Raw genomic sequence first — 16,670 nt, forward strand, 5'->3', positions numbered from 1 at the left:
CATAGAATGGTTTAGGCTGGAAGAGACCTTAGAGATCATCTAATCCAACCTCTTGCCATGTGCAGAGACACCTCTCAACTAGAGCAGGTTACTCAAGGTCCCATCCAACCTGGCCTTGAACATCTCCAGGGAGGGGGCATTCACAGTCTCTTTGGACAATCCATTACAGAGTCTTGCCATTGTTAAATAACTTCATTTTAAAACTCAGATTTTTATGGGAATTTGCTTTGCTCCAAAAGAGTAATTAATTTTCATCTTGTGTTTATTTCCATTAATCAAACAAATCAGTTGATGACAATGTCTGTGTATGCTGGAAGAGCATGATCATACCGCTCAGTATGTCTGTGATGCTCAGCCTCTCTACAGGGAGTTGTGGGTCCACAGTAGCAGCTGCATACCTCTCTGTTGGAGAATTCTGCCACTGGACTTTGGTGGACCATGAGCAGGCATTCAAAAGTGACATTCTAAAAGATGTTCTTCTACTGGAAATTTGCTGAGACTTGTTTTCATAGACACAAAAATGTACCAACCTTTCTCCTCCAGCAGGGAGGCTGCCCACTTATTCCCAGTTCCCTGACTGGATAAATCATGCATTTATTCTTTTGATCTGTCTTCTCCCTTAACTTCATTAACTCTGTGAATTGAGGCTAATATGGTAGAAATGATCCACTTCACTACAGCACAGCAAAGGCTGTCTGGTGTCAGTGTCAGAATACTGGCCATTTGTCGTTTTTTTGTTTTGTTTTGTGTTTTTTTAATTACTATTATTTGTGGGTTTTTTTTCTTTTATGTGTAGTTTTTTAGGATATCGAGCCATATCAATAGTCTCTACTTCAAAGTCAGATGCTGGGTAAGTTACAGTCAGTCAGATCTGACTGAGCAAAGAAGAGTATAAAGCCCTCCCCTTACTAGATGTCTGAGACACATTCCATTAGCTCTGTTTGTAGTCACTAATCTTAGATGCTCTGAATTTTCTCAGCTTGTGGTCTTCATGTTTCTTAGAATCTAGTTACTGAGTAGCAAGAATCTGCCTGAGATGGAAAAACTTTCCCTGCTTTCTTCATTAGGGATCATCCTTCTAAGGATAGTTTGGCTATCAGTAATTTTTTGTCGTAATAAAATGGCAGAACCAGGGGCATTTGAAGATCTACTTGCCTGTTTCTATCCATTCCAGAGAGATCAAGAAGAGCAGGAGTCCATGTGCAAATACTTTCCCAAGTGCATAAGAGGTTGTCTCAGGATTTATTCCTGTAGGAACACTAGATTTTTTTTTTCAAGAGTGCCCTAAACTAGTTTCTTCAGAGCTTATGTGTTATAGTTAATATTAAGGAATCCAGAAACAGTGCTGACTGTAGGACAGAGCAATCTGAGAGCTGCTGTTCTGTAAAGATGACCAATACCTCTGTTACATGTAATTAGCAAATGTAAAGAGGGGACTATTGTGTAGAGACAACAGAATGTGACTGTATTTATAAATGTAAACTTGAAAAATGGCAATTTGTAGAACGGTTCCTTGAAAAGTGTGTTTTCCACATGGACAGCATGCACTTCCCTTCTATTCTCTATTCTGCTTCTTAAATTTGAGAGAAAGTGAGGTTGGTTTATGCCTGTGTTTGTACTGTAAAACATGGTACATGGGTTATGTGTAAGTCATAAATGCACTATTAAGCCAAGAACAATTTATAGCTTGGGGATTTTCAAACACAATAATATGAATGGATATTACAGGTTTTGATATTTATAAACATTGCTGCTTGCTGATGCACAACATAACAAGTCAGAAAACTGGCTATTTTCAGTGTTCAAAAGCATCAGTTATATTGTGCAGTTGGATATTTTTCCAAGGGATTTCAGACATATTCATGATAAAGTCAGAGAGAAACAGACTTTCTGATGTACCATGCACTATAAAGGCAACTATTTCCTTTCTTTACAGATAGAGCTGTCATATTTTATGATACTTAGTATGTAAATTGCCATTTTCTGTAATTAAGTGCTACCTCTTACATTTTTTCAGATCTTAAAAATGGAGTCTTGTAACTAACTGGATAATCAAAACCATGGCCACCCCAAACTATTAGAAAAATTTTTATTACTGATTCAAACAAAAACACCTACTGCTCAAGAACTTGTGGTCCTTCTACATGGTGGCTAGTGGCCAGGCTATTTTTGTGGAAGAAGCTTGTTCTCTCCTTCTATGCTGAGCAATTCTTTTATGCATCTTTGGTGAGTGCATTTGGTGAGTGAGATACACAATCATAGCCTCATGCTCAGCACTTTTTTTCCAGTTAAGAGTATTCACCAGTTTTAGCTAGAATTTACAAACAGTTCCTTTCCCAGAAGAGAAGGAAAAAGCAATTCCAGAACCCTTTTTTTGATGCTTTCTGTTTGTCTCCAAAGAGAAGTATGGAGGTGTATATGCAAACATGGCTAACCCTCTGAAGTGACTAGACAGAATGAAAATTGTTAATATCTCCTTCACACATCTCATTTATAATCTTTCTGAGGCTTACATCCTCTGAGTAAATAGAATGTTGTGGGTTTGTGGGTTTTTTCCTCAGCGTTTTTCCAGGAATGTGGATCTATCTATACATAACAATCTACACCTGAGCTAAGTTTTCAGTTTTGTAGATCATCTTTCAGCTGCAGAGAATGAAACAGCTGTGTCAGGCTTTCATGTCCTCCATTCATTCTTATTAAATTTTCAGGTAATGCTATCAAGAGTGCAGCTAAGTTGAAATGAAACTCAGTATTTCCTATAAAGCTGCAACACAAATGGAGCAGTTCCTACTTTACAGTAGAAATAGTAATTTTTCACATAAAGTAGTAATTTTAATTCTCTGCCTTTCATCAAATATATGCATATCAATGGAATGTTCACAATGCTGATGAATTAGGCCACTAGGCTAAACTTAATTGGCTAGAGTCTCCTATCAGTTATTTGAGAGTAATTGACTTTAGCTTTAAGGATTTCTCATAAATACATCTCTGAAAAATAACATGACTTTTAAGTATTGTGTAGAATTTGATGCTGGTGGATTAACAGGCAATTCTTAATGAAGAGTTGTGCTGGTTTGGGGCCAGACAGATCGTCTCTTGCCCCAAAAGGGACAAAAGAATGAGACTCACACAAGTGGATTGGAGAGTAATGGAAAGTTTAAATGGAAAAGCAATTGGTGAAGCTACAGAGAACTACAAGCTACAAAACATAGTGACAAAGAGTATCCCAAAGCATACAGAACCCCTCACAGAATTCCCAAAGCTTCCCAATCCTTCCCTTCTTCCCACCTGAGGGTAAACCCAAACCCCCCAGGGCTCTTTCTTCCCCCTCCCGCTGCTAGGCAAGTCTCAGGCTGGCCAGGTCTGAGACTGCCCCCCCCTCCATTCTCCTCCTGGCATTAGGCCTAGACAGGCCTAAGAGGCCTTGAGGATACTCCCCCGGCATTACCCGATAAGAGAGGACATCTCCCATGGGAGCAGAGAGGGAAGAAAGAGGAAGAGGATGACTCTGCAGATGGCCTTATAGGGTGCAGGACTTATGGGTAGAAATACGTCGTTTCCTGTGTCCACCCCTGTGGGTGGGCACCCAGGACACCAGAGGTGTATCTCATGCAGCAGTGGCAGGGGGCACCCAGCCTAAACTGCCACAAGAGTGAAATAAAGAATCAGAAAAAACTATTTGGTACAAATAGGACTTTTAACAGTTTTCACATGTTTTTAGGTATTAAGAATACTGTGTAAGTTATTGCACAATGATTCCTGCTTCAAGTATCCTCATTAGTAAAGAGCCAGACTTTCTTTTATGACTGGATACAATTACAATCCTTGTTTTAATAGACAGGAGAGTTAATACAGAGGATTAATATCCTTATTTTAATCAACAGGTGTTTCCAGAAACTCTGAGTGCCTCAAAATGGAGAGGGAGTTCACTAAATATCCACCTTCTGTCTCTAAGAGAGTGAAAGTAGTCAAACAGTCCTGCAGTCTTGACTCATTCCTTCTATTTTTTTGGCCAGCATCAGAAGATAACTACTAATTTGTCAGAGAAAAAAATAATGTAAGACTAATAAAGTTTTCATCACGGCTCTATTTGTGGTCTCAGATCATGACTCTAACACTGATCATAAGATAAACTATTCTGCTTAATAAATAGTAAGATTTTGAAAGGTAATAGAATGAGAAGATTTTGTGCATTGCTCAGGATGTACAGAATACATGTCATGCTCTTAGAATGTCCCATGTAAAATATTGGTACAGCCTTCCAAGCCAATTGAGAACTTAAATGCAAGCCAAACTATCTGTATTGATGAGCTCACTGATACATGAAAAGATGATGGCCTTTATGACTACAGGCACAAGCATTAATGGTGAGCTGCACATTTTGTGGCATTGATTCTTTAGTTACAAAAATAAAACAACAGATAAGAATAGAGGCCTACAGGGGAAAAAAAGCATTTTGAATGTTTGTGTGTATGTACTCAATACATTTCCAATCCAGGCTGGTCAGTAAGTTAGCAATATCACTACATGTGTAAAATCAGGTAGTCAATGTGTGCTGACTGCAAAACATGTTAGAAAACTTAATTATCTACTTATCTAGATGTCTAACATCTAAGATAAAGTAAGGATCAGACATTTCAGAAACATTTTTCTCGACCAAAATTATTGTGTTATCTTGCTTTTTAAAAAGTTTTATTCATAATGAATGACACTAGGAACAAAGTTTTTCTTGTTAGATCTGTCTGATTCTGGAAAACAGAGCAATTAGAGTAATTTAACAAAAACTTTTTCAAGTCAAATAAGTGATATGGGTCTAGAAACCAAGTTTTGTGAGTGGCTGGGGAAACTGGGGCTGTTTAACCTGGAGAAAAGGAGGCTGAGAGTAGACCTTATTGTTCTCTAAAAGTACCTGAAAGGAGATTGTAGCAAGGTTGGTCTCTTTTCACAGGTAGCAAGCAATAGACAATGGCCTCTAGTTGTGCCATGGGAGGTTTAGATTGGATGTTAGGGAAAATTTCTTCACAGAAAGGGTTGCCAAGCACTGGAACAGGCTGCCCAGGGAAGCAGTTGAGTCACCATCCCTGAAGGTATTTAAAAGATGTGTAAATATGGCACTTAGGAACATGGTTTAGTGGCGGATGTGGCGATGTTAGGTTAATGGTTGGATGTGATCATCTTAAAGGTCTTTTCCAACCTAAACAATTCTATGATTCTATGCTATGTCTTCAAATAATCCTGTTATGTTAAAATAGGTCCTTGCCAGCTATTTTTAGTTATTTTATATCAAATCTGTGTTCCAGAATGGCTAGAAGGAATGAGTGGATTCAGTCAGCAGTGTCCAATAATGAGCTGCATTTTTGAGAGTGAAGGGTGAAGTAGCCTCCAACAACTATTTAGTTTAAGGAATTTTGGTGGATTGCAAATTGAAGCTGGTGCATGTTTGGGGAGCCATAATTAAATTTTGTATGTTCTTTATTAAACCTGTAGTTTTCATTGCAGGCATTTTTCATGTAATACATTGCACAAGCACAGTCTCAGTACTGTTTAGTTCACTTTTCTGCTATATAGTGTACAATAAACTTTTACACAACACCATTAAAAAAATCTAGGTTAATATTGATTTCTCTCAAAGATGACAGATCATTTAATGTTATATTTTTCTTCATGTTAATACAGACATGCCTATAGCTGTGTTAACCTTATTCTGTAACAATTAGCCCATCAAAACAATATCCTCCTTTCAACCTTTGGAAGTCTCAACCTTAACCTCAAAAAGAAAAAAAAAAAAACGTTATGCAGTAAAAGAGGAGCAATGTTTCTCAGGTCAGCATTAGAACTACAGTGTACCATTAATGTTCTAGTCTACCAGCTGATTCTTAAAACGAAGAGCAGTAGTAAATAAATTGTAAGAGCCAAACATAAAGAAGTGTCAATAGAAGTAAATGTGTAGGAAGTTTTCAAGGGACAGACAATATTACATTAAAATAAAAAGCATGAATTATATTTTGTTTATGAAGGCACTATTTTCAAGGGAAGATTTTATCACCATTTTAAATTAAGGTAAAATGTGTTCTTTTTATGGACAGCAGAAATCGCATAGTACATCATGACACTGCAGGATTATTAATGAATTTTTGACAAATTACAGTTATTATATGCATTATATTTAATATTTTCTTTCAATTTCCAATTTTAATGGGAAAATAGTAATCTTTCTCATATCTTTTAGTGTCATGTACTTTACAGAAGCTGACACTAAAAGTCTGTATAGATCTTTTCTAACCTGATGAAATCAGCTAAAAGAACAGTTACCAATTATGTATAGTAGCAAACGACAAAAACAAATTAGGAAGACAATTTATAATCATGAGCAATTAAGAGTTGTGAGGCAAATTATATGAAGAAAATGAGAAACATTTCTGCAAGTAATTGATTTAAAATATGACACACTAATAATGAGATCATTAAATTTGGGATGTTAAACAATTTAGTCTGTCAAATACTAAATGCAATTTATCAATACTAACTATCCCTGAATTATTTTTACTACATTATTTTTGTGATCTCTTTAGTGTAAGCTGTTTATTTGACATTAAAAGGTGAAGTGACAGGGCATACAATAACATAAATGATTGTGAGAAATCAGATATGGGTTAAGTGAGTGTTGGTACTCTAAAAAGAATAGAAAAAAGAGTGTCTGAGTGTCTGTTAGAGTATATACACATGCATATTAGTTATGCTGTGAGTAAGACTTCAGGTAGAAGAAGATAATATGATCACAACTGCAGTTCCTTTTCACAAGCCTTGTTATGAAATGCAGTGCTACCAAACAATACAATCCTGTGTAGTTCCTCTGGTTGCCTAATTACTGGTACTGTGCATGGCTAAGTACAGCACTGAACTTTCCAAGCTTACTACATGTGCATAGTTTCATAACTACAGAATACCTTCATTATGTGAAGAATGTGCCAGTCTCAGTAAGGTCTGTTCAATTCTTTTAATTTGTACCCAAACTCAGTAAAACTTATGGGGAAAGAAAATCAAACCAGTCTTTTCAATTTATTGCCAGCTTCTTTCAGGAATTTGACTGTTTAGTATTTTGTGATAGTTAAAGCTTTACTTCATGTAAATATACTTTGTTTTCAGGCATTATGAGCATATTTATTACAGGTCTGTCTCACACCAAGAATGAAAGAAGATAGAAAGAAATACATAACTAATAGCATTTTCAATCATTTTCAGCCAAGTCACACTATTTGGCTTCACATGAGAAATGAAAAAAATATTTTGTGGAACATAACTTTATAGAGTCTAAAGAAAGTTTTATGAATTTCAGTCCTGACATTTCAATCCTGTATACAAGTAATATCTGAGTTATAAGAAGCTCACACCTTTCTGTCATGCATTGCTTGTTAATAACTTTCCTTGACCTTAAAAAAGAAGAATTCTAACAAAGGAAATTAGTATCCATAATTTTTTTACCATAAAAATGTAATATGTAATACTAATAGTCCCATTCCAAACCCTGAAGTTCAATGAAATATCTAGTATGAGCTTAACTTCATTACAAAAGGATAGCATTTCAAGACAGACAATTTACAAACTGTTATACAGCTGTCTTTTTGTGCTATTATATTCAGAAGATTGCAACAGGAGAAAGCATGCAGCACCAGATGTCCAAATTAGGCAACAGCAGAAAAGTTAATGGAAGAAGCTGAAAGAGAAGGGTCAGAGGACCTCACCTAGGTTCTTCACTGTGGTACTCAACGTGTAGAAGAAAGTATGAGTTGGAACAAAAGAAGATCAGATTGGATATAAGAAAAAACAAAAGAACCCCCAAAAAACCCAATAAACCCCAACCTCTTTCAACCTGCAGACAGTCAAGAAGTGAACAGGTTGCTTATAGATGCTGATTTGAGTAGAAAGTTGACCTAGACATGTCCCACAGCCCCTTGCAACTTGAATTATTCTTCATCCTATGGTCATACAGTACTGGGTACCAAATTACTGGTAAAAAGAGAGAGATTTCATAAAGCAACAGGAAAAAGAGAAAAATTATTGCCAGACTGGAAAAGAGGTAATAAAATCCTTACTGGAGTAGCTTTCTCCAGCTGCTCCCTGTTGCAATTTTATAAGGAGCAGCTATGTTCAAAATTAGGAACAGGAAAGATGGCAGTGTACAAAGTCTGCTTTGGAATAGGTGATGGGGCTAGAGTTTGCCCAGCTAGTTTAGACATTATGGCCAAGAATGACCATATATGTTAAAGGTAATCTGATGCTGTGTTTTGCTTTTGTGACTCTGTTTTAACATAATTTTATTTCTATTCTTATCTTGACAGAATTCAGTAAGCATTTTTTTTACATTTAAATCTTGTCACAGCATAAATCTGAGTCACCTCACATATGGAGGATACAATCTTCTCTGGAAAGGTGGACATAATTGGGGTACAAGGAAAATAAATGTTTTTTCTACCTATATTCAGGGCTCCTCCTGAATCTTCAGTTGGACACCTGAGGCTGCAGGTGTCTCTTCCTACTGTTGGCACTGGTTTACACAGAGAAAGCCAACTCCCTTGGTATGTCTGGAACTTCTTTGATGTGCAGCAGGAAAGTGGAAAAAGGCTTCAAGCTTTTAGGGTGTTGGATGGAAAGGAAAGTTGTCACATTAACATAAAACATAATTAAGCTTGTCCTCCCAACATTTCTTTTTTTTAAATTTTATTAATTTGTTTACAAATATGAAAGGCTGTGTTCCATTCCTAAGTCTAAATCAGTTTTGCCTATGTATTCAAAATAGAAATTATTAACTCTTCTGAAGTTCATAGCTAGTTGATGATGATAGTGATGCTGGAGGGGATGGGGAAGCAACTGTTATTTCACTTTAACTAAAAGTGAAATAGGAAAAAAAAAGTCAGTATTGAGGATATTATAAAGATCTATGAAGATATGTATAAATATTAAAATAATTTCTAATTTCAGGAAAAAAATTGGAGTTGAATGTACAATCACAGAAAATAACATTTTTATCTTATACAACTTTGTTTCTTTTTTAGTGGCAAAGCATTACTATAACACTGGTTGAGAAAGTGCAGATGGTTGCTGTAATCCTAGGATCTCTGTTCTTAGTAGCAAGTGTGACTTGGCTTCTATGGTCAGCCTTCAGCCCTTATGCAGTATGGCAAAGAAAGGACATCCTTTTTCAAATCTGCTATGGAATGTATGGTTTTATGGATCTAGTATGCATAGGTAAGCTCAAAAATCTTTAAACAGCACAGACTGTGGTTTAAGAATGTGGCTATATTTATTTTTCTAATTGGTCACTCTAATCGATCACTCTAGTTCTTTGCAGATTTATTCTCAGCTCATACCTTTGGCAAATATTGCTTTTTACAGTGTTACAAATACTGCAAAGAGAACCAAAGAAGCTTTACACTCAGATTCACCAAAGTGTCTTCCCAAGATCTTAGTGAAGAGAACAAGATCAGTTTCGATTTCTCGGAAAAAAAAAAAAGACAGCTGGCTAAGTTCAGGAAGTTAAATAGAATAAAGTGACAAAGACATTATGAAATGTCTAATTTGTTAATTCCACTTTGCAATGGATTGCATCATGAAGCACAGAAGCCCCTGAGGATGCCATCAAACTACATTTCCCAAATTAAGTTGCACAGACTTACGTAGGTCACTGTGCTACTAAGAGAAGAGCAGAGAGGACAGGCATGAGTTCTTTATTTATACATCACAAACAGTTATGAAACACTCTAATAGTGCTAACTATAGTAACTTTACTGTTAAAAACTCTCAAGTCATTTAATTGTAGCTGAAATCTTATAAAAGAAAATTCAAAGTACCGCAAAGCTATTTGGATCAGTTTTGAAATTTCTGCAAATATACTGAATCCAGAAATGTTTCAATAGAAATCTTTCCAGTGTTTGATAAAACAGCCTTGAAATGATTATAAAAGTAGTTGCTATTATTTGCAGAGAAAATTTAATAATCGCAGTAAATATTAAAACACATTCTTAGAATTACAATTCCAAGAAAATCCAGAATTCAAATGTTTTGAGATTTCTGAGTGGTAAATGTTAATGTTATCCCCATTTCATAAATGGGAATTCAGAAGGACAGTACTGAATTCTGCTCATTAAGGTGCAAAGAAAAAAATGGTTCCTAGTACCAAGCTTTTTCTCCAACCATAAAGCCGTGTCATCTTTTATTGAAACCATCCCATTACTGTAGAAGTATTTGAGTTTAATCTGAATCAGAAGATTTTGCAATCATTTTGCAATTTTTATGAGAAGCCCACTCTGGAAAATTTTAGAGCACAGGGTTTTTTTCTGTGAACCCAAATCTTCTCAGACAGAAAAATTAAGAGAATCTATGTCTTTGTTGCTCTGGACAAGTGCTCAGCTTTTAAATGAAAAAAAAGTGCTCATCTACATGTCCTCTTACACACTGATTTCTGAATACTTCTTTTTCCAGCTCTACCCTCAGTAAAAAAACAAGTGAAGACAAAATGTACTTTCAGGCATTCTAAACATTTAATTTATATGGAATTCTGTTGTGTTTTGGGGTTTTCATTTTGTTTTGTTTTGCTTTTTTTTCCCACAAAGATTACTTAAAACTGCAAAAAAAAAATTTGCTTTGGTATGCATCAACTATTGTGAATAGCCAGTTACTTCAAACTATTTCTGTTTCTTTCCATTCCTTTGACTGTTAAAACACCTAAGCCAAATTAATATCAATATCATCTGAGAACATCTGTGGATGATCAGATGATTTATAGAAGTGAACTATTGGAAGGTGAATCTTCAGTTGACTGGTACATGCAGTTAGGTAGCTGCTTTTTAATGCAGCCAGGCTCAAGCTACCTCTGAACTGGAAGCTACTGAATATGTACCTCATATAGTCATAGAGTTCCTATCCTAGCTGGCACTATGCATGAAAAAAGTACATATGCAGCTGTCTTCACCCACCAGATAAACTGATTTGCCCACAATTACATAAATACATATTTTATAGCCCTATCATGAATAATAATTAGAAATATTAATGTAAATTTGACTATAAACCTATTTGGATGCTGTCATGTAATTATGAAGTTCAGTGTAAATAGATCTTAACAGTTTACTAAAGTGTATCTGGAAATTCAGGACACTGTGTAAAGGAGGTTTTGTAATTGTAAAATTTTGATGATCCAGATTTGTCCAGCCCACTTATTCTGTAAATAATTTCAAGTAATCTGCTTTCTCTGAGCTTGTAAAACCAGTTTTATCTGTTTCTTTCATCATAAAGCAAGGGATTGTAAATGGATAGTTTTAGGTTAAAACACTGAATTAAAGTTTTCTAATAAATGGATGTAATTGTTGCTCATGAATGATTTTAAAAACCCCACAACACTGTCTGTTATGCTGATGACTTCCCAAAGGCATTAACATATAATTTGACCATTGCATATTATAGATAATCTCTGCTATCATAAAGTTTGTAATGCTTACAGCCAGACACAGCTCTCAGTATCTCCTCTCATTTGTGTTTAGTCATCCACGACACTCTTGGTTTCCAACCAGATTTACAGTGAGTGAATACCTATACTCCAACTGGACTCTTTCTTTAATTCAATGAAAAATCTATGCAGACATGCAGGTTTTCCTGGGCAACACGTTTCCAGACAAGTGCTCGAGTTATTTGTGATATGACCAACATTTAGTCCAGCTGCCTTCAGTTATGCCTTCCTATAGCTTTGCATAAACAAGGTGAATGTTTTTGGTCATTTGTGAAGTGTAAATAGCTGTACTTTTGGAAATGTTGTGTGGTCATATTTTTAAAAGCAGTTTGCCTAAAGGTACTGAATATTAATATGGCAATTTTGCAAACTCACACATATTAATTTGTTTTCCCAAGTAATTCTTGGTCTTGTTTTACTTGCCACCAGAAGAAATATCCCAAAGATTACAGATGACCAATATAATATGTTCTATTCATTCCAGTGCCATATTTTATTGATATCCATTGTTCACCTTGTTCTACTCTAAGTTTTTTTTTGAAGAATTTCTTCAAACAGGATCATCTTTATTTATCTGTTTTAGTTTCAACAGTACAAGCCACTAGTTTGCACTTTTCTGTATCTAAGCTAGGTATAAAGCTGTTCTCTTTGAAATTTGCTTTTGGTGGAAATTTTCTTCAGGCAAACGTTGAATACTTTAATCAAGTAGAACCATTGCCTGTGAAACCTGAAGCTATTGCAGGGATAGTGCTAGGATCAGATCATCAAAGCAGGGATTAGCAAAGGGAGTGAGTTCATGAGTTAATATGAAAACAGTAATATAAATCCTTTACATAACCTCTGGAGGACAGTACACCCAGCCTTTGGCACTCTACTTAGGAGACATAACAATTCTTGCAACAGTCGAGTCATGTATCTTCACAATCCTAATTAGTAGTCATAAATGCTTCTAACATGAACAAAATCTCCCACACATAGTATCAGCTCATTTGCAATCTCCAAACACCAGAGCAGCTCTTTTAGTGCAGTTGTAACATTGCACCAGAAACATAGGTGGTGCCAGTAGTCCTATGGCAAGGGACTAAGAGATGGGAGGAGCCTGTTCGAGCTGGGAATAGTCATCTGAAAGACTCTTTCTCCCCTGCTCTTGTAACATTCATGTAACACCGTAGTTGTAAAAATATACAAGCTAAAGTTATGTATAATGAACACTAGATGCACTTAATATTTCTATCTCTCTCTCTCTTTTTTTCTTTCTTCACATTAGTGTTTATAGTTCAGAGGAGTTACATTGCTGGTTTTAGAGTGAACGTGTTTTGCTTCAGTGCTTTGAGCAATTTATTGATTTTTTAAATTTTTTTTTTAGTATCTTTTGGCCCCTAGTATGAAGACATGGCATTTTGTCCAGTGGCAAAGTCTGTTTCTGCCAAGCATCTTTTATTCCCTAGTAAAAGCTTGTGATTTTTCTGAGAGGACCATTCCTACATGATTATAAGTAAAATTAGCGTGATAAATGAAACCTATTAGGAACCTAATGCCACAAAACCTGAATGAACTGAGATGAGTTGCCCGCTTGTAGAAACATTCAGTATGAAAAATTTCAAGTGCTCTTGTGACTCACCATAGAAAATCCTTTAAACAGTGAAAGAATCTCATAATACTTGGCAGTAAAAGAAAAAAATGTTGGTGTCTCCATAATCTTGTTGTCTGGATCCCACTACAATCCCCACATTGTAGAAATAAGTCCTGATAGTGAGGTCTTCTTAGAACCTTAGGACACTTTTCCTGGTCCCAAAACTCTATTCCTTGAGATATAAATTGCACAGAATGTCAGAACATCTAACAGTAGTGAATTCTAACAGTTCCTCTTGGGTCAAATAGATACATTCAGTCAGTATTATTCACAGATTTAGCCTTGCTTTCTATTCATATCTTCATTCATTTCCATAGAACTCATTAGAAAAAGGGAATTCTTTGCTATTTTCTTACAGCTTCACACTAGTGATTAGCTACTTACATTTTGAGCATCAAAACTTGTCTGGATCTGAAAATCTCCAGCGTTTTTGGGAGATGTTAATGGCCATGGTGGTGTTAGGTTGACGGTTGGACTCAATGATCTTAGAGGTCTTTTCCAACTGAAATGATTCTATGATTTAATCCTTACCCAGGTTTCACCTTGCTTGTGATCTTGAAACTGTTAGTGGTGAGAGGTTTTCGGTTTTGGTTTTGTTTTTTTTTCCCCTGTCTCCTGGAAAGACAAATGATCTGTTAGAATTATTTCATCTTTTCTACATAGGTCTTTGTAGTTTTATTAGATGGAAAATAAAGCTCTTTTTATGGCAAGAATATGAAAATGCTCCTTTTCTCCTTCAGCACTGCCAAATCTGACAGCTGTATTACAAGTCTTGCAATATTTAGTCCTTTGATTCAGTAGTTCTTTTAGAGAATGTTACTAACAGATTCCATTTTAAAGACAACCTCTCTTGGCATTGTTTTAAAAACTTTGAAAACGTAATTTCAGTGAATCCTGAAAGCTCAAAATCTGTAAAAAACAGAGTTCACTAAAAGAAGTTGTTTAACAACTTTTTCTGTCATAATTTTGGGAGGATATTTTGACTGTTTAAATGTGCTTCCTGTACCTCAGTGATCCATTCTCAGCTGCTCCCTTCTCAATCTGAAATATGTTGTCCTTTCTCAGTGGAATTTAGGCAGGTATCAAAAATCATTTCATTGGTTAAATAGGTTCTCTCAGTTTTCCTTCAGCACTGTCTTGAGGGAAATTGGGCCAAAGAATACAATGATTCAGCAACGAGTGGAGAGAAAATTATGCTCATCTCACCTTTATGCTCATCTCTCTTACCATTCTATAGGAAATTCAAGAGAAAAAAAGAGGGGAGGTAGGGGGCACTAACTCTGGCACAGCAATAAAACCATGGCATATTTGGTTTGTACATTCTGCAAGTGATCAAACACATTTATCCTTTTAAAGACAATATAGCCAGTCTGGAATGTCCACTTTTGTGTTAACTTGGCTGGTTAGTTTTTAGGATGGGTTCCTTTATATATATCTGGAAAGGTGAAGATAGACATCTTGCAATCAAGAAGGTTTTCCACTAAAATTCTATGCTGATACAAAATATATTTATATATTTAACATTTAATTTTATTTTCTATTAATTTTGCTGTATCAGATGCTCAATGAATTCTAGGCAACTTGAAAGCCTTACAGAGATGCTACATTTGCTATCATGTCCTTCTGAAAGCTATCTTTGTGTTTATCCATCTTTCAGTGTAATCATTTTTAAAACTGTGTAGGCATTGCTATCTGCAAACCATTGCACTTGAATCTGAGGTTTGCTGTTCATATAAATGTTTCCATCATCCTTTCTGCTTGTGTCATCTTTCTTTAAACATCTCCTTTCTGGTATCAGTTAACCATGCTAAGAGACCTCAGCCACTTGAGTCACAATTGTGTCGAGTAGGAACAGGTGATGTACAATTTCTTGGGCTACAGGACACCACAGATCATTTTACAGATGTGACCGTGTGTAGTAAAATTTTAGGCAAGAAACACACCAGACAGAAGCATATAAATGTTTTTGGCAGGGAGCCAGAGATAAAAAAGCTATGTTGCTCAGAACCATGTAAGTTGCAGGCTGTTTGAGGAAAAACGTAATTAAGAGGAAGCCTCATTCATGTCCCCAGCAAATCCGTACACATAAAGAGTGTATGTATAAATAAATGTACATTTATAGATACATATGAAAAAGGAAGAGTTTCACTTAAGTGAATTGCTTGAATACATACAATAAGCATGAATATTAGTTACACTGAAGTTCATAAGCAGATTGGTCTGTTGAGGACTCCAGATAATCTGTATTTTCCTTAAAGGGTCGTTTGAAATACTTTCTGGATCTCAACAAAAAAAATATGTTTCTCAACTTTTGTCTACTGAATTTTGAAGAGAGAAGGAAACCTATCATCTTTGCCATGCTCATTGTAGTTGATAATAACATTTAATTTCTTCTTGCTCTACTGAAGCAAGACATGAAAGTCACTATACTTAAGATGTTTCAGGTTTTCATAAATCTTCCATGCTCCCAAGTTGAACTAAGAATGTGAAAAGAGTGACATTTGTTTGCATCTGTGCTGAATTCTACAAAACATTCTTAAACTAATTTAAGACCATCCTGTCCATTGCAGAAGGTCTGACCCATTTAAAGATCTGATTAAACCAGTACAAATCTCAGTAAATAAATAGCACTTACCATGAACAGGGATAACACTAGTGTAAACAGTCCATTTACAAATCTACCAGTGAGGTTCTTATATATTGGTTTACTTATATCTAAATATTTTATTTAGTTAGGTATGCTCTGATTATTTCAGAATTGGCTATGTTGAGTTTTCATTCAGAACAATTTTCTTTCACCTGCACATTCCTGCCTCCCAATCTTAAACCCCTGGATAACCAGTTATGTTGCATATGTACAGTTACAAGTTATTTAATAGGCTCTGGCAGTTGCCACATTCCTTACAATGTGTTACATCTCTGTTTGCTCTCAAAATGGTATCTACTGACATTCTGTACAAACTTCCCCCCCCCCCCCCCGTTTTTCTTTTCTTCTCTTAATTTCAGGACTGATAGTCCATGAAGGTGCATCTGTTTATCGAGTGTTTAAGCGCTGGAGGGCTGTGAATCTACACTGGGATGTGTTAAATTATGATAAAGCCACAGACATAGAAGAGAGCAATCGGGGAGAATCTTCAGCAGGAAGGACATTGTGGCTACCACTGACTGCGTTTAGAAACAGAAGTTTAGTTCATCCAACACAGTTAAGTTCACCCAGATTTCAGTGTGGCTATGTATTCTTGCACCTGTTCAACCGCATGAGACCTCAGGAAGATTCATCAGAGGATAACGGCTCTGGGGAAGTAGTGATGAGAGTGACCTCCGTGTAAAGGTTATGCTCACTGTGCTGCACAGATAATGTGCTCTGATATTAAGGGACTTTGAGATGTGGTTGTGATGAATGGTGAAACCATTAACACTTGAAAAAATATACATACTTTTTTTTAAAAAAAGAATGCTTTTTATATAAGATCAGCTAAAACACAAGTACATTTTTGCTGGGAAAAAAAAAAAAAACCAGTGTCCTGATTTTTA

The 16,670-nt window shown here is 35.8% G+C and overlaps 1 protein-coding gene across 1 annotated transcript in view; it reads left to right on the plus strand.

The window, feature by feature from the left end:
- MARCHF11 (membrane associated ring-CH-type finger 11) overlaps positions 1–16,465 on the plus strand; it is a 29,222-nt gene extending 12,757 nt beyond the window's left edge. Inside the window, exons 3-4 of the mRNA XM_054381902.1 lie at positions 9,054–9,246; positions 16,143–16,465. Coding sequence (XP_054237877.1) covers positions 9,054–9,246; positions 16,143–16,465 — 516 coding nt within the window. The remainder of the gene's footprint in view (positions 1–9,053; positions 9,247–16,142) is intronic.
- The last annotated feature ends 205 nt before the right edge of the window (positions 16,466–16,670 follow it).

The sequence above is a fragment of the Indicator indicator genome, chromosome 6, assembly GCF_027791375.1.
Source record: "Indicator indicator isolate 239-I01 chromosome 6, UM_Iind_1.1, whole genome shotgun sequence".
NCBI classification, from domain to species: Eukaryota; Metazoa; Chordata; class Aves; order Piciformes; family Indicatoridae; genus Indicator; species Indicator indicator.